At 48.5% G+C, this 24,820-nt stretch overlaps 1 protein-coding gene across 1 annotated transcript in view; it reads left to right on the top strand.

Annotated features, from left to right (window-relative positions):
- The window catches only part of LOC139049928 (neprilysin-1-like), a 49,640-nt gene extending 40,767 nt beyond the window's left edge, over positions 1–8,873 (top strand). The window contains exons 6-8 of the mRNA XM_070525807.1: positions 4,792–5,198; positions 5,771–6,125; positions 7,246–8,873. Of these exons, the coding sequence (XP_070381908.1) occupies positions 4,792–5,198; positions 5,771–6,125; positions 7,246–7,548 (1,065 nt within the window). The 3' untranslated portion in view covers positions 7,549–8,873. The remainder of the gene's footprint in view (positions 1–4,791; positions 5,199–5,770; positions 6,126–7,245) is intronic.
- The last annotated feature ends 15,947 nt before the right edge of the window (positions 8,874–24,820 follow it).

The following is a 24,820-nucleotide window of genomic DNA, read 5'->3' on the forward strand; positions in this document are numbered from 1 at the left end:
TTTTCGTAAAATGTCTAGTGCTCACGTAGACAGCAGACAAGCCGTGTGCTATCTTAAGGTCGTTATCGGAGTCGTGATCGAGTACTTCCTCTACATGTTCGAAGTCGACGTTGTTGCCAAAAAGACCCTGCTGGTTCACTGTCTAATTGCTCAAGTAGAAACAGCTTACCCGCAGAAGCTGAGCCCGAAGATTTTTTATAGCATGTGCTGGGGGTCCGCCATAAGATGCTCAGCCTTAAATGTGAGGGTGAGGGACACTACTAACTGTTTCAGAGTTTCGATGGCGAGAAAGCCCTAGCAACCACCACACATCTCGGTTTGCTGACCCCATAACACTTGTTACGACAAGAACTCTTAGCGATATGCTGTGAAGCATTTCTATGAGGCTGGAAACGTCTTTCAGCAATCGTCCATCAACAGATCTGCCCGTAAAGTGGTATGCAATCATTTGTTTAAGCGCTTGTTTAGACCGCCCACCATGAACACCTAAGGCATGGTTTGCTACATTGTCCGGTGTTTCAGGCAGGGTCGTGCTCCCAAAAAGGTAGTCCAGTAAGCGGTCATGCTCGTACCCTTGAGCGATTTCCATTTCATTCATGAATAGGACACAATCACTTTCAATATCCTCCATTGCCCCCAATTTGCATTTGAGCATGGAGGATACCTGGAAGAAAGTGGATGTTTTGCAACCTCCGGATCAGGGTTCTGTTTGAGGGCAGGGGGATACGATAATGATCGCAGAAGTTCATAACCAGCTGCACCACATGCATGCTTGATTTGAAGCGATGTTCCGATTGTTTTATCGGACCAAATGCATTCTTTGCTATTTCTCTTGTCATTAGTTGCTTTTGGTCTTCATTTATGAATTTCATCTTGGACATGGAGTCAAGTTTTTGGCGCCTAGACTTGTTGCTTGAGGCTTCGAATAGAGGCCTTTGCCTGGTTGCGCAGCATTCCCAGCCTCTTTTACTTCCCTCTTAGTTCACTGTACTTTTTGAAGCTCTGCAGTGCTATTGCATGTCGATTCTAGCTTTTCATTGGTGTCATTTCCAGAGAAATTGAACAAGACCGGATTGGTAGTTCTGGGGTTATCACAGGACCCAGCTACTTCTGGTGACAATTCTGACACCAGTGGGTTCAGAATGGGTCTCTGTCAGCTGTAGTAAAGGGAGCATGCTCCGAGAAGGGAGGTGAGCCGATGTGTGGCTAGATGACTCAGCGGATACATGGGGAGGGATAAGAAACACTTCTTTCCATTATCGATGCCATTTGACTGAAACTTGCGTCATGTTGCAGCAGCAGTCTTCTGTTGTGAAGGCTCGTCATCCTCGTCACTTGCTGATGATTGTGTAATCTATCGTCCTATTACTAATGACGCTGATTCTCGCGCTCTCCAGTCCGACCTTAACGTCATTGAAACTTGGTGTAATAATTGGCTAATGTCCCTCAACGTCAAAAAAATGTCGCTACTTACTTTCCATCGTCGCCAATCATTTATTTAAGCTAATTACATTATCGTCGGTTCTGAAATATGTGCCGTGACTTCTTATAAGTACTTAGGTATTAAATTCTCCAATAACCTCGGTTGGTCCTCGCACATTTGCAGCATTAGCAATGATGCCAATGGTGTACTATTCTACGTGCGCCGTAATCTACGTGTTGTTCCGCCCTCTGTTAAACTACTAGCATATTTAACAAACGCTCTACCCAAACTGGAATAAGCATGCTCAGTGTGGGACCCACACCAAACTAACCTGGCAACAGTACTAGAATCCATACAGGATCGTGCAGTAAGGTTCATTCATCCTGACTACTCTTACCACACTAGCGTTACTAATCTTAAGTAATCTTTGAATCTTCCAACCCTTGAACAGCGCCGCGGAACAGCAAGAGTGTGCCTTTTTTACAAATTCTATCACTCACTGCTTCACCAGACCGACATCAAGCCTGCGCATCGCACTTCATCCCGTCATAGCCACTGAAAGGCTGTTTATCCCCCTCCAGCTCGCACCTCCGCTCATCTTAACTCTTTCTTCGTTCCAACAGCGAAGGACTGGAATCAGCTACCTGCTGAAGCGGTGCACCACTCCAGTCATTCATCGTTCAAGGCGTTCATTGAAAATATGATCTAAATATGCCTACCCCTCATGTAAAACCCCAAATGGGGTATTTGAGGTACCAATAAATAAATAAACAAGTAAACAAACAAGCAAATAAATAAATAAATAAATAAATAAATAAAACACTGCAGCTGACAACTAAATACCTGGGTAGGCGAGCATTAGCCTCATATGGTAATGAAGGTGCTGAACGTAAATCTGTAAAGCATGCAGAGCTACTTGTTCCAGAGCTGCCCGGAGTATGGCACACGTTCAGGCTGTCGTGCGTGGATCACGTTACTGTCATAGTATTCCGTGAGCTGATCTTGGCCATCTTCAGCTGCCATCGCATCGAGGCACAGGCTGTTTGAAATGCTACCACACTGGCTTGCAGATCCATCATTAGCTATCAGTCCAGTTGCCGCCGCGTTAGCACAGGCTGTCTTGGAAGAGACACTTTGGTGGCTTGCGGCATTTCGCACAGCTGTAAAAACTTGTTCAAAAGCAAGAGTTAACAATCAAAGTGAATACAGGCAGCCCCTGATCTTTATATTTGCAGGCCATAGCATGACATAGTGATTTTATGCTGGCTGATCTCAGCATCGCCATCATTTGGATTTCAGTCTGAATGATCGCAGTGTTGCCATCGTTTGTAGCATGAAACGCTAGTGACAAGTGAAGTGATGCCACTCTTTTTGTGGAGGACAGTGTTGTGGAATTACCACTCCGGTGTTGAAATTACTCCGGAACCAGGCTTGAGGAGGTGCTGCTTCATGGAATGTCTTTTAATTCCTCATTTTCTTTTATGCGAAGCATATTACGAGAGCTCAACCCAGCTCCTCAGGCGCGGCGGTGTCGCCTTCAATACCACGTGACACCGTGACGTCACGACAGAGGAGAAACGGGGCTCCAACTCGCGCCGTCGCTCGCGGCGTCGCGGCGGCATATAAGCATCTGCGCTTGCCTCTGCTAGGCACTCACGAGGTGAGACGCCTCCTGGAGACAGAGCTGCTCGTTGGAATGAGAAGCGAAGGTTGCGGCGTGCTACAGAGACTGTTTCTAGGTGGCTTTGCTACGGCGCAGCGACTACGCGCCCCGCATCGGACGCGGTGAGCGTCGAGCAACGCAGCGTTCGGCGTGACAACGAAATGTGCGCCTGAGCAAGCGCCGCACGCCTGAGCCGACGCCGACGACACCGGCTTTTCTGCGACACGAGCTCCTTAACGCTGTCGCGTTAAAATAAAGGCTAGTATGCTTCGCATCCTGGGCTTAACCTTTGCTAAGCCACAGCCATTTTCTTCAACCGCGAAGCTTTCTTTCCGAAAAACCCCTATTGGGTTATTTACCTTTGTAGCTTCGTGGTATACAGACGGATGGATGATTTTTTTTTATGCGAAGCATACTAGCCGCACAACCACGCTCTTCCTTGCTGCGCCGCGCGCGGCCGCGTAGCTACCATATGACGTCATAACAGCTTGAAAAGTAGAAAAGCCTGGGACACCCTTCTGCAAAGCGCGGACCCCGCCATGCAGAGGAGAGCCATCCATCTGGCTGCAGAGGCCGCGAAGAGTCAACAACTCTTTGCCTGCATCTAGTCGCGGAGACTCCCACCCCTGTCCCTAGGCCTGCGCGCCAGGGGCAGGTAGTAGGGGGTCTCCTTCTCTGATGGAAATAAAAGTTTTTGGAACGGAACGGAAAGCGGAGGCTCAACTCGTGCGCTCGCTTGCGGCCGCGTAGCTACATAGCCGGGTCTCAGCTCGTGCGCTCGCCTGCATGAGTTGTTTCTTCGTCTAGCCGAACCAAATATAGCCAAGCAACAGCAGTTCACCAGGCTAAACAGTGGTTCAACAACTAAAATAAAGGCTAGTATGCTTCGCATCCTGGGCTTAACCTTAGCTAAGCCACAGCCATCTTTTTTTTATTACTGCTGCCTAAGTGAGTCATATCACTGCAGGTAGGGCCTGAGAGTGAGCATAAGCATTTTTAGACTGCGATGAGATTGAATTAAAATTAGAGCGCAAGCTTATATTTGCCGAAAGTAGTCCTAATCGCCTTCTGCCAGAAATGTTCGCTTCTGTGGTCTACATCCATTGTACATCATTCACTTCCCCCCGCCCCCACACACACCATACCTCCCGAATATCCAAGTCATGCCTCGGGTGAAATTCTACATATAAGATTTTTCTTGCGGAGCCTTGCTAAAGGTTAGCTACAATAAGCACTGACAAGCATGAATTTTTGAAAGAATTGAGAACCCACAATCTTACATTGATACTGTTGTCAATATTTTTCAGTATTTTGCTGAAGCATCGAGCCACCTTAAGTTATTACTATATCAAATGCTAATTGGACTTAGACTTGTGTGCGTCGCCTGTCTGGGATCCAGGCTTACGTAACCTTGTAGATGCAATAGAGTCTCTTCAGAATCGCTCAGCTCGCTTTATCGTATAAAACTACTCCCGTACTGCCAGTGTTTCGCTGATGAAATCTAATCTTGGCCTTCCGAACATGCTCTTAAGAAGAAAAAATTCACGTCTTTGCCCATTCCATAGCATTTTTCTTCAACCAGTCACTGAAACACAAAGTTTTATCGCAACCATCATAAATTTGTTGTCTTTTTTTTTCCTCGGTGTTCTCGAGAGGCAAGATCGCAGCTCGCGCTTATGCGCACCGCACGCGCGCGCGCGCCCAGATCGAGATCGCCACCGACCACGACGAGTACTTCAAGCTGATGATCGAGCTGATCAAGACGAAAGAGACCATCGTCGAGCTCGTCATAGGCTGGATGGCCGTCCAGTTCACCGCGCAGTTCGCCAACCGACAGCTCATCGCCAACCACTACAACACTCTGGCGGGAGTTGAGGAGCTGCACCGGAGGGACTGCTTCGCCTTCGCCAGCTACCTCATGGGGGCCGCCCTGTTCCTGCCATTCCTGGAGCGCTTCTGCACTGAACCAGTGCGCACAGACGCGCGGCGCATCGCGAAAGAGGTGCGTCGCGTCGTGTACCAGAGGCTCGATCGTGCCACCTACCCGTGGGCCGAACTCGACGTGGTCTTCAAGTACATGGAGATAGCCCGAGTGGACGACATCGAGGCGAGGTTCGCAACCGCGTGATGCCTTATAGTAAAGTGAATGCGAAGTGAAAACGTTTTAGCTTTGCGGCGGTACGCTGCGGTGTATGCTCTAAGCCCAGAGGGGACGCATCCTCACCGCTCCTATAATTGCCTATGTACCGCGCCTCGCGAGGAATAGTCGGGGTGTGAAAAACCAGCGGCAAGTGAACCGAAAACCGGGCTGAACCCTTACTTTTTCGAACCTTCAGCCCCAAGCTAAGCGACAAAACGTTTCAGCTATTAAGCAAGCGTGGCAGCTCGTAGAGCGCCACGCAGTAACCATAAAATAAGGGATTAAAAAGTCTATTTGCAACGACAATTGGGAGTTTTAATTTTTGAACACCCAAAAAGCCCGACCGCAGGGAGTTGTACTCTCTTTTACTCTTTTGTAGTCCTTAGAATATGTACATTTTAGTACTAATTTTGATTTATATTCAGGAGTACAAAAGCACAGAAGCACTAAAGGGCGTGGGGTTTTCGGCACTCGGCGGCACTTGGGTGTGCTAATTTTAAAATTACCTCTTGTTGAAATTTCGGCGCTTTCGTACTCGAAACAGGTTCTCGAAATACCCGGAAATGGAGGCGAGCTTCTTGAAGAATCTGCGTGACGCGATTAAGGCCAACCGTCGGGCGGACATCGATGACATCGGCGCGATGCCACAGCCATGGTTGTTTGAAAACCACTACCACCCGCATAATAAGCACGACCACATCGACTACGCCCTCAAGCCGTCCATTTTGATGACGCCTATGTACCACATGACCGCGCCTATGCCGGTGCGCCCAGGCACCTTCGGCGTCGAAGTGGCCAAGGCAACGATCGAGTCCTACATGGAGCTTCGATTCCAGGGCCACGGGACAGATCCCCTGGAACAATTCCAATTCTGCTTCTTCGACATGAAGGATAAGCAGGTTGGTATGGCTCTAGGACATCTTGGTGGGTCAGGTGGTGCATTTCTGTTGGCATGGTGTGCAGCGCAAATGGACGCGTGCACCCGAATATGAATGTACAGGTCATGTCAACGCATCCTGGTGTGATTTTATTGCTTTCTCTGCCCATCATATTAACATGTAGGTTAGAGTTTTTTTAATCCCAGCACCCGGGGTACAAGACACAGGGCACGCCTGGGTTACCAGTACCTCGAAGCTACTAGGCACAGTTGTTGGGAGCTCGGTTTAGCGGAGGCAAGGAATACGCGTTTGGACAACCGGAGAATGGAGAGTCTACTGTCTCCAAAGAAAGCAGGTTTGCGTTGTGCCAGTGGGGGTGCCCCTGTCTTAAAGCCGCTTCGGTTCGAGCAGGGGCACTACGAAGTGACGGACGGTCGCTACAAAGGCTCCTCCCCCTCCCTTCAGAATGCCGGAGGCTTCGGTGTGAATGGTCACTGGAATGAAGAGTTATTGTTGAAGGTAGGCTGGGTTCACGTGGTCGCACGACACTGTCTCTTCTTTGCCGCGAACCACACGAAAGGGGCCTTCGTAGGGAGGAGGCAGTGGGGGCTTGGTAGAGTTGCGTACGAAGTTACGGACGATCGCTACACAGTTACAGAATGCGCACCCTTGGCAATGCTCATGATATACTCCAACCATAGAGCGACCAAGGGTCTGGATATAAAGGGCTCGATAGAGCATCGAGGAAGACGAGATGAAGTTCGAACTCCGTGGTAAACAAGTTGATTTCTTGGGCATTTGTTGATTTAAGTGGTTGACCCCGCGAGGTAATCAATATGCCCAGCAACCTCGGGCTTCAGTACCTTAGAGTTCATCCTAATCGAAGATGACAATACAAATTTGCTCTTTTTTTAAAGATCCATCAAATCGTAATTTCTGACCGCAGTGACGTAGCCAGGATTCCATTTTCGTGGGGAGACACGCACTTGATGGACGGCGGCGCCAGGAGGCAGTGGGTTTTGTCGCACGTTCTTTCAAACCCCCACCCTATAATTTTAGGCCAGTTGCCTCCCCCCCCCCCCCGCCCCTGAATGCGGGCGCGCGCCATAATTAACGCTTGTCCTTTTCCACGCTATTCCAGCGGCAAGAGGAGCGCACTCCCCAATGGATCAGTGTAGTGGAAAAAAACATGGTGGATAGCTTAGCCCTGGACATCGCGCTCTTGGTGCTCAAGCTCGTACCGTCCTTCGACGAGGACCGGCTGCAGGATGTGCCGCTCACTGGCCACCAGCTCTTCTACGTCGTCCACTGTTACACGCACTGCGCCGAAGAGAATGGCACGTCATTGTGCAACGACCCCCTGAAGCTCAAGGAGGACTTTGCGAACGTCTTCTCTTGCCCGCCGTACAGCAACATGCGATTGGAGAACTGTCCGAGCTTCTGACACCGGAAACCTCCACGGCACTGTATACCGCGTGGTACTCCGCGATATCGTTTTTTTCTATAACTGTTATAACTGTGTTCACAAAACTGCGCTTGAAGCTCTCAGCATGTTTCGGACATATGGACAGTGTTAACACATTTAGCGAACGCGTATAGGTTTGGCCCGGGCTGAAGTTCTTGTTTCCCCCAGGTGATCAAAATACACAGTCATGCGAAGCCGCCCCGCTAGGCCGATGATGGAAAAAATAAAGTAACAAACAGGCTGCACTTTCCCAGCGCTAATCCTTCCGAGATCATTCCATTCACACGGAAGGCTTAAAGAAGTGTTCTGGATGAAACCGTTTAGCATAAACTTGATGAGCTGGGGTAAATGTTTACGCTTGTCGCGTGCGAAGTGCAATTTCTTTTTTCGTTTCATAACTTGTAAAACTAAGCCCTCATCGCATTTGCCGCAGAACAGCAAGCGTGTTTTTGGTGTGGGTTACGTACAGCGCAGCCAAGATCCCGCGAGTCACGCCAGCCAGCCAATGGGGAATGAAAAGCGGCTGTACGTTTCCCAAATGCCCCCCATTATGGCGCGCTAATCGCTGTGATCTTTTCATTCACAGGGGGTATGGATCATCAGTTGGCGATGAGACAAACCGCGCATTTATTGCGAATGTCGTTCCCGACTGTGTGGTGTGACCCGTTGTGTGGTGTGACCCGTGTGGTGTGACAGAGGTTGTACCACGTGTTTTTCTCGGGATGGACATCTGCCGCCTTACCTCGCCCAGCCTTTTTTGTAGTTTTTCGTCATTCGCTAGATATGCCGTGTGTATCGTATTCGTTTTTGATGCTCAATATGGGTACGTTTGAACAAATGCAAATGACATATGTGCCTCTTTCTAATCTTCGGCACGCGTATGTACGCGCAAGCTATTCCTCTTCATGCTATTCTGAAAGTGTTCCGCCTTTGCTGTTGCTTTTTTTTTGGTGTAGCAGAATGCCGTATAAGTCACGTGACCATATGGTGTTTGTGCCAAGAACTCTGCGCAGTCCTGAACTCTTCCTGTGACGCGTATGCGTATGAAAATTGACTTTGCAGTGATAGAACGCGCAAGGAGCCTTGCGAGTGTGACCGCTACTTTCTACTTTTGTTTTTCACGAGCAAATCTTTTGCAGAGAACGGACTCTTGTTCTCCTTTTCGCATCAATGTGGTACGTGTCTAATCCATAGTGCACATACAGACTATGAGTGTCAACGGGGTGGTGCGTAAGCTGTACAGTACCGCGCGGTGTGTTTACTCCGCACTTTTCGTACGAGTTTATTGGTGTTTTGTACCGAGATGATGAAAAAAAGAAAAAAAAACCTTACGTGTGCGGTTTCACAAACGGCTTGTCGTCCTCGATGCTATAACGAACCGCTCGTTTGTCGAAACCTTGGGCTTGTTTAGTGCATCGGTGTTTGGTACGTTGGAGCCTTGATAGCTTTCAACCACTGCACAACATTGATAGGCCATGCCAGGGTTCTTTAATACCACCTATCACCGGTCGTTAAGGTATCGGCGGTTCTACCCTTGTCGCTTTGTCATTCTTTGCGCACCTTACGCGGATTTCCGGACGAATTGTTAACAGAGGCGTCGCGGTTACCGTGAGTGCAGGCCCGCGAGGTTATGAAAGACGTGAGAACGATAGACCGGTAGTGACGAAGTTCCCGCATGAACCCTCCGTGACGCCGTGAGCTTGGACGGCATCAGCGCCGGCCTGTAGCTATTCGTTTTATTAGTGAAAATGAACTACGCTGTATTCTAAAACATCGAAAGAGGGAAGTTGGGTAGTCTTGAGAGCTTTTGCTGGTCGCCAAAACGAGCCCACTCAGAGAACCCACCTCGAAATCAACGACGTCACACTGACGTACCTGCGCTTGTGTTTCCGACGCTAACTTTCAAGAAACGAGACTTTCGCCTTCAAGAATCGGTTTCCCGAAGTTATAACCTGGAATTGATAACGGTATAAAAAGAGTAGCCATTAGTTGAGAAAAGGCACATTAGAATAGAAAAATTTTGACTGTGTTGACGAAAATGGAGACTAACGCGCATAACACAAATCAATATACATTTGTCGAAAGAGCTTTATGAATTAAATCGCGTCGACCTTTGCACGAGGTCTTGAATGACAGAGCGAACCTTCCCGTCGCTGTATCTAATGGTATCTTCGGATGGTCATTTCGCAGTGCCTTAGACCACACCTGCGAGCAGCGTTGTCTTTACAAACATTTACAAAGAAAGAGCGCGCGCTTTGCGTGAGCCTGGTTCTTTTCGGTTGCTCTCCTCCCCCTCCGAGCCTTGTCCTGGTAGCAGTCGTCAGAAATGAGAGCGTTTCGCGCCACACGTCACCACAACGCGCAAATAGGACGAGCGAACCCTCGCCCTTCCTGCGCGTGCACTGGTTTTTCCGGTAGCGCCGGGAGCTTCGGCTGGGCGAAATCAGACGTTCGCTGTAGTCATGTGATTTGGCCTCTGCCATTTCATCCTTCTACAAGAGCGGGTGGCACGTTCGGCTTGCGTGCTCGTCCTGTGCTTCTAAGCTAGAAAAACGCCGGACCTGCAAGGCGCTGATTTGGAGGATCAAGGCGGCCACATTGAAGATGCCATAAGAGTCGAGGCACCCAAGTATACTAAGTAAACATTTAAATGTTATCCTAGGAGCTGTGGTTCAAGGGTTCTTTCTCGTAAAAGAAGAAATCGTTGACCAGAAGCAAACTTGCGAGGGTGCTAGAGAAGCTCTGAGCGAGTAAACATTGGAGATCACACTTGACAAGTTAGCATAGTGATAATTTCCTTGCCTAGTAACGATGAATTCTACCTATAATGCTACGTATATTGTTTGCTGAATAATTTCGAACACCTTAATAAGAAAGCAATAATGTCGCACACATTTAACAGTGCTTGAACGCTTTGGGGCTTAACTTCCCCGCAATAATGGTCATTTACCTTGCGCGTCTTTCCTTAATGCTCCGTTCCCGGTACTTCCAGGCCATGAACGTTATGCACGTCATCAGCGTGACGTAGCAGTCTTGACAGGAATGCAACTCGCACAGATGTTTATCGTTGTGGGACAAGATAAGCTCCAAAAGGTGTAAACTTTTTCAAGACTGCAAGTTTTCATCATATGTAGCAGGGTGTACCACGTGTCTCTACTGGTGTCTCTCCCAGGTGTCTCTCGCCACACAAAGATGTAATCTTTGTGGGACGAGAGGGACCCTCGACCACATAATATGGGAATGTCCATACTCTCCCGGGGGAACGCACTAAATAGGTAGTAGAGACACCTGGGAGACCCTGCTACACACGATGAAAACTTGCACTCTTGAAGAAGGTTACACCTTTTGGAGCTTATCTTGTCCCCATCGAAAAGCGGCCGCCGCGGCCGGGATTTGATCCCGCGACCTCACGCTTAGCAGCCCAACACAATAGCCACTAAGCAACCACGGCGGGTGTAGGTCGTTTTTGTTAGAGGGGCTCGAGTTTTTGTAAAGTGAACAAGTTCTCCCCTATTGTTTGGTTCCTTTCTATGTTGTAGTGTACGAGAATGGAAAATAAATTCGTTTGAACAGGTGTTGAAATCGGGCGGGGTTGTTAAAGCAGCCCTGAAACTGTTCTGACAGGCTTTATAGACTCATAACACTCAGGTGCAATAAAACATTTGCACAGCAATATATGTGAAGCTATGCACGGTTACAAGTTACCTTAATCCATAGCCATGCTGTTTCTCCTCGACTCGTTCGCCGAGTGATCGGTGTTAAGCTGCGCATTCACTGGCTCTGCGTCATGATGCGACGTTGACTTCCGGTTGTCCTTCAGTCAGCGCGCGAAGCCTCTCCAACCTCTCCGCCAGCCGCTCCAAGCGAGAGCTATCGAAGGAGCGTGCGTTGCGAGCATTTTGTCGCACCGTGGTGCTCGTCCAGTATTGCGGCAACCACAGGCGAGCTGGGCGTTTTGACGGATCGGCGGAGCCGAAAGCTGAAGCCACTCCACACTACTACCGTTGTGATGAAGGAGCTTTAGCGTAGACGTATCTGAGTGACCTAATCTGTCTGCACGGTCCAGCCACCTGTTGGCGCAGAGCGTAAGCTGCCAAACAGAGACCTTATATTGCTCCTGCCAGAAACGCTACAGCAAATTAGAATGCACTTGGTTAATTCTGCATTAGTTCTGTGTTTGGTTCAGCTCCGTGCCACCGGGCGGCTGCACCGTGCAGGCCGTTCACGATTGTGCCTCTTCTCATACAGTAAAATGCCCAGGCCCAGTGTGCCTGCGCTTGCGTTTACGGGAATATCGGACACACTAAACACTATTGTGGTATACAGGGTGTCGGAGCTAACTTTTGCCAGAGTGCAAAAACATGCAAATGCCACCTAGCTGGACAGAGAAAGATAATGCTGTCTGCCGTCGCTTGGAGATACTCAAACTATTTTTTTTTCATTCCGACGACGTAGCAAATTAGTCTTAATGAACTGCTCAAATATTATAATTGGATGAAAAGTGGAAGTGAGAAAATTGTAGTGCGACATGAAAAACTTCTCATGCAGCTTTCTGTTGCTCAATACGTGTTATATACAAGTGCTTTTGCCAGCGTGAAAGCAGCCGACAAAAAAACCGCTCGATACACTTTGCGTGTTTTCGCGGGCTCTTTTCACGCTCGGATTGGATTGTAAAACTTTATTTGTCCAACAGATGTAGGAAAGGCTTTAAGTTACTAGCCTTCCCACCTAGACGACGGCCAGGAGTCCTTGGACCCTAGCGGCGGTTTCGGCCAGTCGGATGGTCTTCAGTTGAATCTCCGGATCGGAGCTGAGTAATAAGGTCTCGCACTGTTCTAAAGACATTATTCTTCCCTCAGAGAGAGCCAGTGGGCATTCCCACAGAATGTGATTAAGATTAGACCTGGCTCTACATAGCTTACACTGGCTGGAGTACTGACCCGGGTAGTAGAGGCTGCATGACACCGGGCTTGGAAACGAGTTGGTTTGCAGGCGACGCCAAGTGGAGGCCTGGCTCTTGTTTAAGGATATATCAGCCGGAGGATATTTAACCTGCCCTAGTCTGTAGTGTTGTGTGATCTCTCTGTAACACACTAAGCGGTCCCGTCCCGTGAAGCCTTCGGCTAGCCGGCCAGCTCGGAATGTAAGTCCTCGAGCTAATTGGTGGGCCGCCTCCTTCCCAGTGAAGTAGGCATGCGCAAGTGCCCAGATTATTTCAATTTTCCTGCTATCTTTCCAGGTCTGCAGGATTCTGTTTGCCTCGGGAGAAATTCTGCCTCTGGTAAAGTTCATCACCGCAACCTTAGAGTCGCTGACTATAATTTTGGCTGAAGTACTTGCAATTGCAAGTGCTATGGCAGATTCTTCTCCAATCTGAGAGCAATCCGTTGGAACTGTGCCACTGGCTATAAGTCTAGTTTCAGCGCTCGCTACAGCTAGGGCCTTCGATGTAACACTTTGATGTAGCACGTACTGAGCAACAGAAAGCTGTATCGGGAGTTTTTTCATGTCGCTCTACAGTTTCATCACTGACACTTTCCATCCAATTATACTAAATGAGCAGTTTATTAAGACTAATTATCTAAGTAGACGAAAAAAATAGGTTTAGTGTCTGCAAGCGACGCCAAACAAGATTACCTTTGTTGTGTCCAGCTATGTGGCATTTGCATATTTAAAAAAGCTCTGGCTAAAATTAGCTGGGACACCCTGTATATTAATCCTTCGGCGTGAAGTGACGGCCGCAAACGCGTAGATGCTGCTGTCGATTGGATACAGACAACCAGCGCTGCAGCCATTCCGCCCGCATGTTTGCCTTGCAGAGGGACACGATGTCGCAGCTTCACATGTCGCCGATCGCTACGTTTGAACCCCACAACGCAAGGATGAACCACGTTGTTGGCGAAAAGGCAGATCGAGACCAACACAGACTCGCAACAATACGCAGCACGTTGGAACACAAGGAGGCGACAATTGCCATGTGCAGGATATTCTTGAGTGCAGTGATCAATTCTGCTTGCACATTCTCTTTCTGCTACTTTCTTTTTCATGGAGAGAAATTAACTAACATTTGGGCTATTACGAACGACATTCGTTCACCATAAAGCTCGGAAAATGATCGATGACGCGCCCTGGGCAGCAAATCGGGTAGCTCGCCCTACTACCGTGATATTATAATCACCTCGCGTCACTTGTTCAGGGACGGCTGAATACTAAGTCGCGCGGCGTGCTGCGATTAGTAGCGATGCCTATTTTAAAACCTTATAGCAAATTAGATGCGTTACACGGAACGCTCAAGTGCACCACTTCATCACAAAAAGAGACAATCTTAACTGAATGCGTTTGTACAAAGTCGTGAAAATCACTTCAGGGTTCCTTTAAAGATGTAAGAGAAAATTGGTAGGACAGAATCAGGAGGAACAGCATCGTCTTTGGAGGAACGCGCGCGCGCGCTCTCTCACACACACACACACACACACACACACACACACACACACACACACACACACACACACACAAACACGCGCGCGCGCGCGCGCACACACACACACACACAAACGCACACACGCACGCACGCACGCACGCACGCACACACACGCACACACACACACACACACACACACACACACACACACACACACACACACACACACACACACACACACACACACAAAGGCTGGTGGACCAGCCTTTGTCAAAGTCTGGTCCACCAGCCGAAACGTCAGTGAAATATACTGTACTAATCTACCGTTGCGCGCGAAGGACAGCATTTATTACACTTACATCTGAAGGGGGCTGTTTATTTCAGGACCCGAAGGTGAGCTCAAGAGCGGCCAGCTGGCTGGATAGGATAGGATATCCTTTTTCGATGGCGCGAACCCACTGCGGAGGATTGGCCAAGATTTGGAGGGTATTAGGAAGATGTTGGTCTTACAAAAACTGGCAAAAGTTTCATGTGCAAATTGATAAATATTATGTATCAAGAACTTAAGAGAGTCGCCTTGAAACAACTAAGAATTTCTCGACGGCTGAGCAGACATCCCTGTGGTAGGGTGCAAGGGAGGAGGCTCCTAGAGGAACGATATTTACAATGGAAAAAAATTAAACAGATTTGCGTAAACATCGGTTCGAAACTGTTTTTTCTTAACAAAGAAAAATAGCAGTAAAATAAGAAAAATAACCTATTGTCTCATCTACTGCACAGAATGACTACATAGCGAAGTGTGCCAGACTAGCCGTGTGACTATAATGGTTGGCACTGGACAATTGATAAAATGGTGTTTGACAGCGTAACCGGGTAAAAGTACTTCAGTTTTACTGGTGTTAAAGGAATTTTTGTGCTGCTATCGCCGGGTTCAAAAAGTCTAGAGCATTTGCATATATCCTTAAATATTGTGTTCGGTAAGCTGTCGCGGGAAGTAATGATAGTACGGGGCCATTGAGGGCCACCTTCGCGAGACTGTCAGGCGATTCGTTCGTGTATAATCCCCTATGACCAGGCACCCAGAGTAATCTAATTAAATGTCTGTGGGCAGGCACTAGAAATTGAAGTGTATGTAAAAGGTTAGTACCACTATTTGTTGTGAGCGATGTACGTAAAGATAAATAATCCGTCATTAGGACTTATTGTTATCCGTTATTATTATGTTGAAGATCTCAACGTTGTCCACTTCCTTTTTTCCAACACGGTACTGCAAGCGCGCTCACTTCTCTCGTAAGAGACAAGTGCGCCGGGAGAGTCAATCCATTTGTCTTGAAGATAAAAATTTCAAGAGGGCCACATGGGCATGGCTCTTGGCAGCTCTTCTACCACTCGCCGTGAGGCGAAGCACGCGACCTCCGTGTGTCTGTAAAGAACAACAAACGGTCCGTCGTAGATAGACAAAAGCTTTTGGCGTGGTCCCCGTTTCCGTACAGGCGTCGACAGCGACACTAAATCACCAAAGCGATAGGAAACCGGGCGGTGGCGAATATCGTAGCGTGTTTTCGATCTGTCGTGCGATGCCAAAGTGCGTAAACAAGCGTTACGACGTGCCTCTTCGGCAAGGCCTCGGTAACAGTGGGATTTTCGTGACTACAGAAAGGAAAAAGAAAACAGTGTTCATCGTGTACCCGGGTAGACGTGCATACAGCAGGAAGAAAGGCTCATAGCCGGTAGTCTCGTACGCAACGGTGTTGAGTGCGTACGTGACAAAGGGCAGTACATCATGCCAGTTCTCGTGGTCGGATGAAACATACATAGCTGCGAGCGAGGACAAATAGGATTCCCGCAGCGATGATTGCAGCAGTAAGCAGCAGTGCGATCGATGAAAAGATGAGCCTGGTCTGGCTGATGAGTGATTCAGGTGTTGACGAAAGATTCCGGATTGTGGTGGCACCAACTGAAAGCCTGAAGAATGTAGCCGAAGTCAGTGTTGAAGACTAAAAGCAAAAGGGATGTTGGTCAAGTTGAATATTTACGCAACGTCGTCAGCTGTAGCCTGAATTATCAGTGAGAACAAACACGTCATAGAACTGACTTCGTATCAGCACTGAAGTGAAAGTCTTTCACAATTATCGTTTTGTTAAAAGCGCAGTTCATTCTGACGACAACATCGTCTCCATGAATGCAGGAAGCGTCCCAACTGTGAGGGAAGGTATGATGCTGCCGAAAACATTCTTTCAGGGCGTACGGCCCAAGTCTTGGAGAGTGCAATACCGCCTCTTACAAGCAAGCCGTCCAGGACAATGAAATGCTGATCGACTACAGTGAAGAAACGTGCAAGGACTTTTACGGTCCCGTCTGTCACCGTTAGGAGGGGAGTCATGGGACAGGCATTCACGGGGATTCCGCCAGCTTCCTCCACAGCGGCATCGAACGTTTTCTGCGATACGCGAATACCAGCCTCAAACGCGCGAGGAGAGAAACAGCAGTCTCGACCGACTTCTTATACGCAGCAATTTCTACAGGTCGTGTGAACGCTTTTTGAGCTCGCCGAAAATGTCCTTGAGCGAAGTGTTGCTATCCTTTCGAGAATACGACCAAGAATTTATAAGCCATTACTCGTTCAAGGGTGTTGGACGCTATATCGTAGGACTTTCGTTGGCCCGCGGAATCACCACGGTTCTCGACTCACGGCTCAGCAGAGTCCCAGTTGGAGTGTTCCTACGCATCTTGCGTGGTCAGACGCTTTCGCAGAAGTTGTGCGTCGAGGAAGTGTTTGTTGCCTCTGCAGGACTATCTGGAGGAAGTGCTGAGGGAGTCATCTATCATCCACGGCCGTGAGTTCAACCTGTCCTATGTCCTTGAATTTGGGCATCGCTTGCAGGACACATGGTGGGGGGGGGGAGAGATTCACGAGCAGCGTCAGGGTGCAGCCGTCCTGCAGCACTTGAGCACCGTCATTCGTAGTCGGGAACGGCTGGATGCGCTAAACACCCACTTGCCGGGCGCGAACCAACTTAGCAGCCGGTCTGTAATATCCATAGGCAACATCGACGTGATTTGAAAATTGATGTACTTCTTCAGGGGCCTCGTAGACTACGGTGTAGTCTACCTGTACGTCCATGTGTTGTTCGACGCACTGCGTTTTGATAATCTGTGCCGGCTGAACACAAGGGACACGGAGCGTGTCGTGTTGTTTTGCCTCCAGGCGACTCGACTTGCGATGCGGAAGGCCACACCCGCCAATTTCAGTGAGCTTTTCTCTGAACAAAGCACCGACGTTGTTATCGGTCGCCTTTTCCAGCATGTGCGCGAGGTGGTCGCAGATGGCAGCGCGTTCACGTGGATGAGCGTGTTCAGGAGAGAAGAGGCCCGAAGGAGGATTCAAGAAATAGGTGTACATCAGTTTCGCATTTCGTATCTTAACGAGAAACCACGCACATACAATCTCACAGAAGCGTCTGTAAGCAGCAAGTTTCCGAGACTGTTCATTAGACTGAAGAAGCTGCAGCAACAGAGCCGAAGACCCTTCTGCTGTGCACCAAGCCAACATCGATGACGCTCTTCTTCGCGGCACAGAAGTGTTTTACGACAGGAATACTTTGTTTAGCGCAAAGCAACAAACACAAGGAAGACGACAGGACGAGGCGCTACTCTTAACTGACATCATTTTATTGCGTCGCTCCTTTATAGACAGCTCAAACTAGAGGAACATGCGCAGTGAGCACCATGCGGTGGAGCCACCAACATCTGACCCCAAGAGCGCATTCATGCGACAGAATTCAAAAAACCAAATTCAGCGCTGTACAAGGTTAAGGAAGGCATTGTGCAAAAAAGAAGTGAGGCGTGCAGACAGGACACAAGAGTAGAGAAGTGGACAACACGAACGCCGGGGAAAGATGTGTCCTGTCTGCACGCCTCACTTCTTTTTTGCATAATGAATCCTTACCAACTAGCTCAGCTTTCTGTCGTTCTAAGGAAGGCACACTAATGCACTGTGACCCCAATGACTGAATGAAAAATGCTTCCGATAACTCTAGGGCGGTGGTGTCACGGCTCTTCTTCAAAATCGTGGTATCACGAAACATGGGTTTGCACTTGCATGTTTTACAATGCTGAGCCAAATGGGAACCTGTGCCTGTTGGTATGGATCGCTCATGTTCTCTAAGGCGCTCGTTAACACAGCGGCCTTACTGCCCTACATACACTTTGCCACATGACAATGGAAACTTATAAACCACACCGACGCTGCAATCTACAAATTTCGCGTGGTTCTTTTCACAATCTGGTTTTTTACTTGTATTAGAAATACGGCTGCACAACATTGACAGTTTCTGAGGAGCGGAAAACACTACCGGAATTTGGTATCTAGTGGCGACATTCTTTAGATTGTGAGCTACTCTGTGGCAATACGGCGCAACTTCAGGCCTCTGCTTTTGTGTGTTGCAGTTACTTTTGTGCCGCTTCCCTTTCAGTTTCTGAAGCCATACCTCCGAGACTAACGTCACCACCACACTTGGGTAACCAGCAGCCTGCAGCCTATTTAACTGCGCAATGAAACTCAGGTTCGCAGAGTGATGACAAGATTTCATTAACGAAGACTCCCACGCAGAAAGAAAAAAACGCAACCTGTCACCGCTGGTTTCCAGGTACTCGGTGACGTCAGGCTTCCTGACGAAGTTGCTGCATTGTTATAGAATGGGTCGAAGTATAGCACGGAACCTAGAATTCCTGCGCATGAGCTACTGGCTTTGAACAGGCGCATCGCAAGGAAAGGAGAATCAGAGGACCAGGAGCGGTGCCTCCTGGATGGGGTGGATTGCCTTCGTAGGACCGTCGCCGGCAGCGTGCCACCTTCGACAGCTGTGATTAAAAGGACAGTATCTTTCTTTAGAGACAATGAACTTCGGCTCTTACTGAGTGATAAAGAGGGCGGTTTTGTGATAGCTCCGTCTGCGGTCTTTAACAAAAAAGCCATTCAGGCTGTCAACAATAACTTCCCTCTGGCATATGAGAAACATCAGAAGGTAAAACGCAAAGCCATTTCTTCGTTGGAAAATATAGGCCTCACAAAGATTGTGAAAGATGTAAAACAATGTAAGCTACTTGCTCTAGAGGTTTTTTTCACTGCAAAAAACGCACAAACCGGATGTGCCTTTCCGTACAATAGTCGGTGACAACAACTGTTGGCAGGTTTTGGTTAGCCGCTTTTTGCAAAAACAGTTGACGCATTCAACTATTGACGATCCTTATGGCATAAACGATTCTGTCGATGTTGTTTCCTTTCTGGAAGACAACCATTCAGTAGCCGACATTTTTTCTGCTGACGTCGAAGATCTTTACTATTCAATACCGCATGATGATCGCTATTTCGCAGTGTGATGATGTGCATCGAAGAAAGTGGCAAGGTGATTTTCGCAATGCGACCGGGTTGTCTTCGGAAATTTTCATGTCCCTTTTTGAATTTTATATACGTGCACCTTTTATCAGGTTCGAAAATAACATTTTTATCCAGAAAAATGGCGCGTGTATTGGTTCATGTGTGGCGCCTGCTCTTTGTAATATTTTTTTATCGTTTGTCGACCGCGCTCTTAAGAGTGCCTTAAACAATGACTCGGTTCAAATTTTTAGATATGTTGACGATTTTCTTGTTGTGATAAAACAGACTAACAACGAATGCTCCATGATGGTAGCTGACATTTTAATTCTGCTCAATGACAATGGCAAAGGTTTAACTTTCACACATCAGCTATCTAGGGACGGTGAACTCCAGTTTTTAGATTTGCAGCTACCCTTACAAACAGGCCACGCCTGTTGGATGTGTTCGCCACGTGCACGTAAGGAACATTTACCTTACGCGTCTCCGCACTCAAAGACTCTGAAACGCGCCATTGCTTTGATGTGTTTAGATTCCTCGTTAACGAAATCTTGTCATCACTCTGCCAACCTGAGTTTTATTGCACAGTTAAATAGGGTGCAGGCTGCTGGTTACCCAAGTGTGGCGGGGACGTCAGTCTCAGAGGTATTGCTTCAGAAACTGAAAGGGAAGCGGCACAAGAGTAACTGCATCACACAAAAGAAGAGGCCTGAAGTTGTGCCGTATTGCCACAGAGTGGCTCACAATCTAAAAAATGTCGCCACTAGATACCAAATTCCGGTAGTGTTTTCTGCTCCTCAGAAACTGTCAATGTTGTGCAGCCGTGTTTCTAAAACAAGTAAAAAACCAGATTGTGAAAAGAACCACGCGAAATTTGTAGATTGCAGCGTCGGTGTGGTTTATAAGGTTCCCTTGACATGTGGCAAAGTGCATGTAGGGCAGTCAGGCCGCTGTGTTAACGAGCGCCTTAGAGAACATGAGCGATCCATACCGACAGGCACAGGTTCCCATTTGGCTCAGCATTGTAAAACATGCAAGTGCAAACACATGTTTCGTGATACCAGGATTTAGAAAAAGAGCCGTGACACCACTGCCCGAGAGCTATCGGAAGCATTTTTCATTCATTCATTGGGGTCACAGTGCATTAGTGTGCCTTCCTTAACCTTGTACAGCACTGAATTTGGTTTTTTGAATTCTGTCGCATGAGTGCGCTCTTGGGGTCGGATGCTGGTGGCTCCACCGCATGGTGCTCACTGCACATGTTCCTCTACGTTTAGGTGTCTATAAAGGAGTGACGCAATAGAATGATGTCAGTTGAGAGTAGCGCCTTGTCCTGTCGTCTTCCTTGTGTTTGTTGTTTTGCGCTAAACAAAGTATTCATGGATTCGCAGCAACTAGCGCGCCAAGGCATTGTGCTGTTTTACGACAACTTGTCGAAGACAGCCATCATTCCAGCATTTATGCGACGGGAACCCATCGCGTATGTGGACGATGTTCTACCCGAATTCACCATAAGAACCCTAGGCGTGTTGCTCGCTTGAGCTCTTCTGCCGAGAGCGCTGCCTCAAAATACCGCATCATCATGGGTGTACTTTCAAAAAACTTCATTGCACCGCTTCGAGCACTGCGTAGAGGCATGGGCGGCTTCAGCTTTAAGTTTAACCCATCGTTACGCACGCAACGATAATCATCCAGAGTTCTACATCTGGTCCCATGGTACTCGTAGCGCTTACGAAGCTCTCAGAGAAACGTACCACCGAAGTGTAACGATCAGGAATTGGAAAAGCCGATGGCAATCGGTGCAGGAGATATTCTTCAGACGCTTCTGCGTCCTGTCGTGCCCTGTTAGAAAGGAGCAGCAACCAGCATCTGCGATCTTCTGTTTCCTACCGCAGCTAAATATGAAAGAGTTTTCAAAGGTCTTTGGTTGCAAGTACTCGCCATCACTCTACACCCTACACTACTGTGTGTTGTAACCAATGCAGTCTACATGGACGTTCCGACGTTTGTTTTGGAAATGTGCACAAATGGGTGCGTAATGTACGTTTAACTCACCGCTCTCTTGGCTGTGTAAACTCTTTTGTGGCGTGTTTTCAATTGCCGCGCATCATGCAAGCATGCTAGATGGCGTCTAGATGTAATGAAAGTGTCATACAGACCATGTCAACTGGTTGCCTCAATTTTGAAGTACTAAGTCTGAATTTAGATTGCTGCTTTTAATTCTTTCTTGACTGTTTCCCAAAGCCCCTTTATTTTCATTGGGAGCCATTGTTCTGTACAGTTGTGTTAAAAGTGCATCGAAACAACAAACTGCGTCACACACTGTGTTGTTTCTGGATTTTATTTGCATATTTATGTTCAATACCGATGCTATTGTGAACGCACTAGGTTCTACTGTTACGAAGCACGTCACGTGATTCCGCTGTTGCTTTTTCGGGATCGTCTGAAGCTAGTGGTTAAACTGAATGTTCAGTCTACCAGCCATTCCAGCATATTGTAGGTGCATCGTTTATTCACGCTTGACGAAACTCTGTTTGCACTTCAATTTGAATTCACATTTGTTAGAGAAAGTAATGTCACACAAAGAACGTGTTTAGCAGCATCTGGATCCCTAGTATAATGTCAGTATCAATCGATGAAGGAAAGCTTTAAGCACGCTTAAGCTTCGCCTTTAGGAGTGAAACGCCTTGGCGTTATCGGGCCCCGTTGAGGCAGATACCGACACCGGATATTGGCACGTGGTAGTGATGGTGAAGAAAGCAGCAAAACTGCGAATGGCTAAGCGATTGTTTTATTGCGCGAATTGTGCCCTCGAAAACAGGCACACGCAAAGCACAACGATAGCTGCGAACGCAGTCGGTGATTGTGAAATATTTATCAGCGGGTCAAGCGCGTCAGCCTTTATACATGAGCCATCGAACGTTCCAGAGTAATTGCTGGGGCCCGCGTATCTTCCAGAAAGTAGCACGCACACCATTCGCGCCGCGCATACATGAAATCAAAGTACACAAGGTTCGGCGACAAGAGACAGCGGATAGAGCCATCGATAACATCACAGAAACTTCCGATAAATGCAGGCACGTCCTGCGCTGAGCGATAACAGTTGTTAGACGATGAAACGCGTTCATTCGATAAACAAGTACACGTGTCACTACCTCCCTAAGAAGCTAGTTGGTGCTGATTAGTGAGAAGGCCTTCTTTAAAGGTATGTTGTTTTGAAGCGAATACGAAGACAATCCTCGTTTAAATGCCCTAGGGACAAGGTCGGTGCTCCCTTCCAAACACTTGACGAGTCCTTTTAGCCCCAGGTCTGCTCGTTGGTGCTCACCGAAGTCTTCCGCGCTTATTATTCCAGAGAAGGCGTCGTCATCATCGTCGTCTTGCGGCGGCGGGTCCATGGGGGTGCGTGATAGGTAGTCTGCATCAGAGTGTTTTTGTCCGTACTTGTAGATCACAGTGATGTCATATTCTTGCAGTCTGAGACTCCACAGCACCAGGCGTACTGAAGGGGCGGGTAAATTCGCTAGCTGACACAACGCGTGATGGTCGCTGACGACTTTGAATGGCCTACCATAGAGGTGAGGGCGGATTTTGCTGTAGCCCAAATGATAGCGAGGCATTCTTCTTCAGTTCTAGAATAATTGCCTTAAGCTCATGGCAGCGACCGGCTATAGTAAGCCATCACCCGTTCAAGTCTGTCTTTCCTCTGGACTAGGAAGGCACCGAGGCCTAGGCTACTGGCGTCAGTGTGGATTTCTACATTGGCGTCCTCGTCGAAGTGGGAAGAACCGGTGGCGACTGCACGCGTCGTTTGAGTTCCTGAAATGCGTCTGCCTGCGGCATTTCACACTTGAACTCGACATCAGATTTATTGAGATGTGTCAGCGCCTCAGCGATGTGTGAAAAGTCCTGGATAAAGCGCCTGTAGTAGGTACATATGCCAAGAAATCTACGCACTGTCTTCTTGTCGACGGGCTGCGGGAACTTTGCGATTGCGGCTGTCTTTTGCGGGTCAGGGCGTACTCCAGATTTGCTGATGACGTGGCCTCATAAGCGAAGCGTAGCGTAAGCATAAGCGTAAGCGAAGCGGCACTTTTCCGGCTTCAGAGTGAGCCTTGATGACTTGATGGCCTCTAATACTGTCGCAAGCCACCGAAGGTGATCATCAAAATTCCCGGCGAAGAAGACGACGCCATCGAGGTAGACAGGACAAGTGTGCCACATCAATCCTGCGAACGCCGTGTCAATCACGCGCCGGAAGGTTGCAGGCGGCGAGCACAGACCAAAGTGCATAACCTTGAACTCGTAGAGGCCGCCTGGCGTGATGAAGGCGGTGTTATATAAGGCGTCGCTGCCTACCGCAGCGCGATGAGAAGGCGCGCGCTTGGAACCGCCCAAGGGGGAGGAAAAAAATGGCTGTGTCTTAGTTAAGGTTAAGCCCAGGATGCGAAGCATACTAGCATTTATTTTAGTTATTGAACCACTGTTTAGCCTAGTGAACTGCTGTTGCTTGGCTATATTTGGTTCGGCTAGACTGTGCAACTTCATCCTTTACCTCGGACTCTGTGGAGGAACGCTGCTGTTTAGCCGCGTACTGTGCACGTCGCTTGGCAAGCCGAACTTCTAGTTCTTCGGCCGTTTCCGTGGCTCTTTGTAACTTGCGCTTTGCGGTCTGACGAGCAGCCCTTTCCTTTCCCGCCATCGCGCTATACAACTGGCCTCGACGAGAGTGCGCCGCTCTTTTATACAGCTGTTATGACGCCATTGCCTTAGCGGGAGGAACGGGAGTTAGGCCGCAGCACCGGCTGTGCCACCGCAGGCGAGCGCAAGAGTTGAGCCTCCGCTTTTGCAGCTGTTATGACGTCATATGGTAGCTACGCGGCCGCACGCGGCGCAGCAAGGAAGAGCGTGGTTGTGCGGCTAGTATGCTTCGCATAAAAGAGGAGGGAATAAACGCAGAGGTTGGGTAATGTCTCCAATCCTGTCGTACTGAGAAATATGCACGATATAACATAATTAGCGACGAGGATTTAACAACTCATGTGCTACCGGCTTGCCCTTCATCTGTGCTGTCGATTGCTGCATATCATCCTCTACGATGAGTATTTCGGGGCTACAACCGCCACCCCCATTCCTGTCATCACCTGGAGACACAGTCATGCCATGGGAGCAAGGGATTCAAGCGTTCAAGAACTACATGGTGGCGTCGGGCGCCTCCGACCTACCTGCCATGCGTCGGAAGGCGATTCTGCTCAACTGCTTGGGCTTGGAAGGACAACGCATCTTCCAGACTCTCACGTCGGAGGACGACCCGCGCTTTATGGCTTCGAGCGCTACCGGAGGGACGTTGACGACTCCTGCCCCAGATGAGTTCGACTGCGCTGTTGCGACACTTGAAAGTCACTACAAGAGCTCTGTCAATGTCACCGCAGCGCGTCACGTTTCCGTCGACG

The sequence above is a fragment of the Dermacentor albipictus genome, chromosome 9 (genome assembly GCF_038994185.2).
Source record: "Dermacentor albipictus isolate Rhodes 1998 colony chromosome 9, USDA_Dalb.pri_finalv2, whole genome shotgun sequence".
NCBI lineage: Eukaryota > Metazoa > Arthropoda > Arachnida > Ixodida > Ixodidae > Dermacentor > Dermacentor albipictus.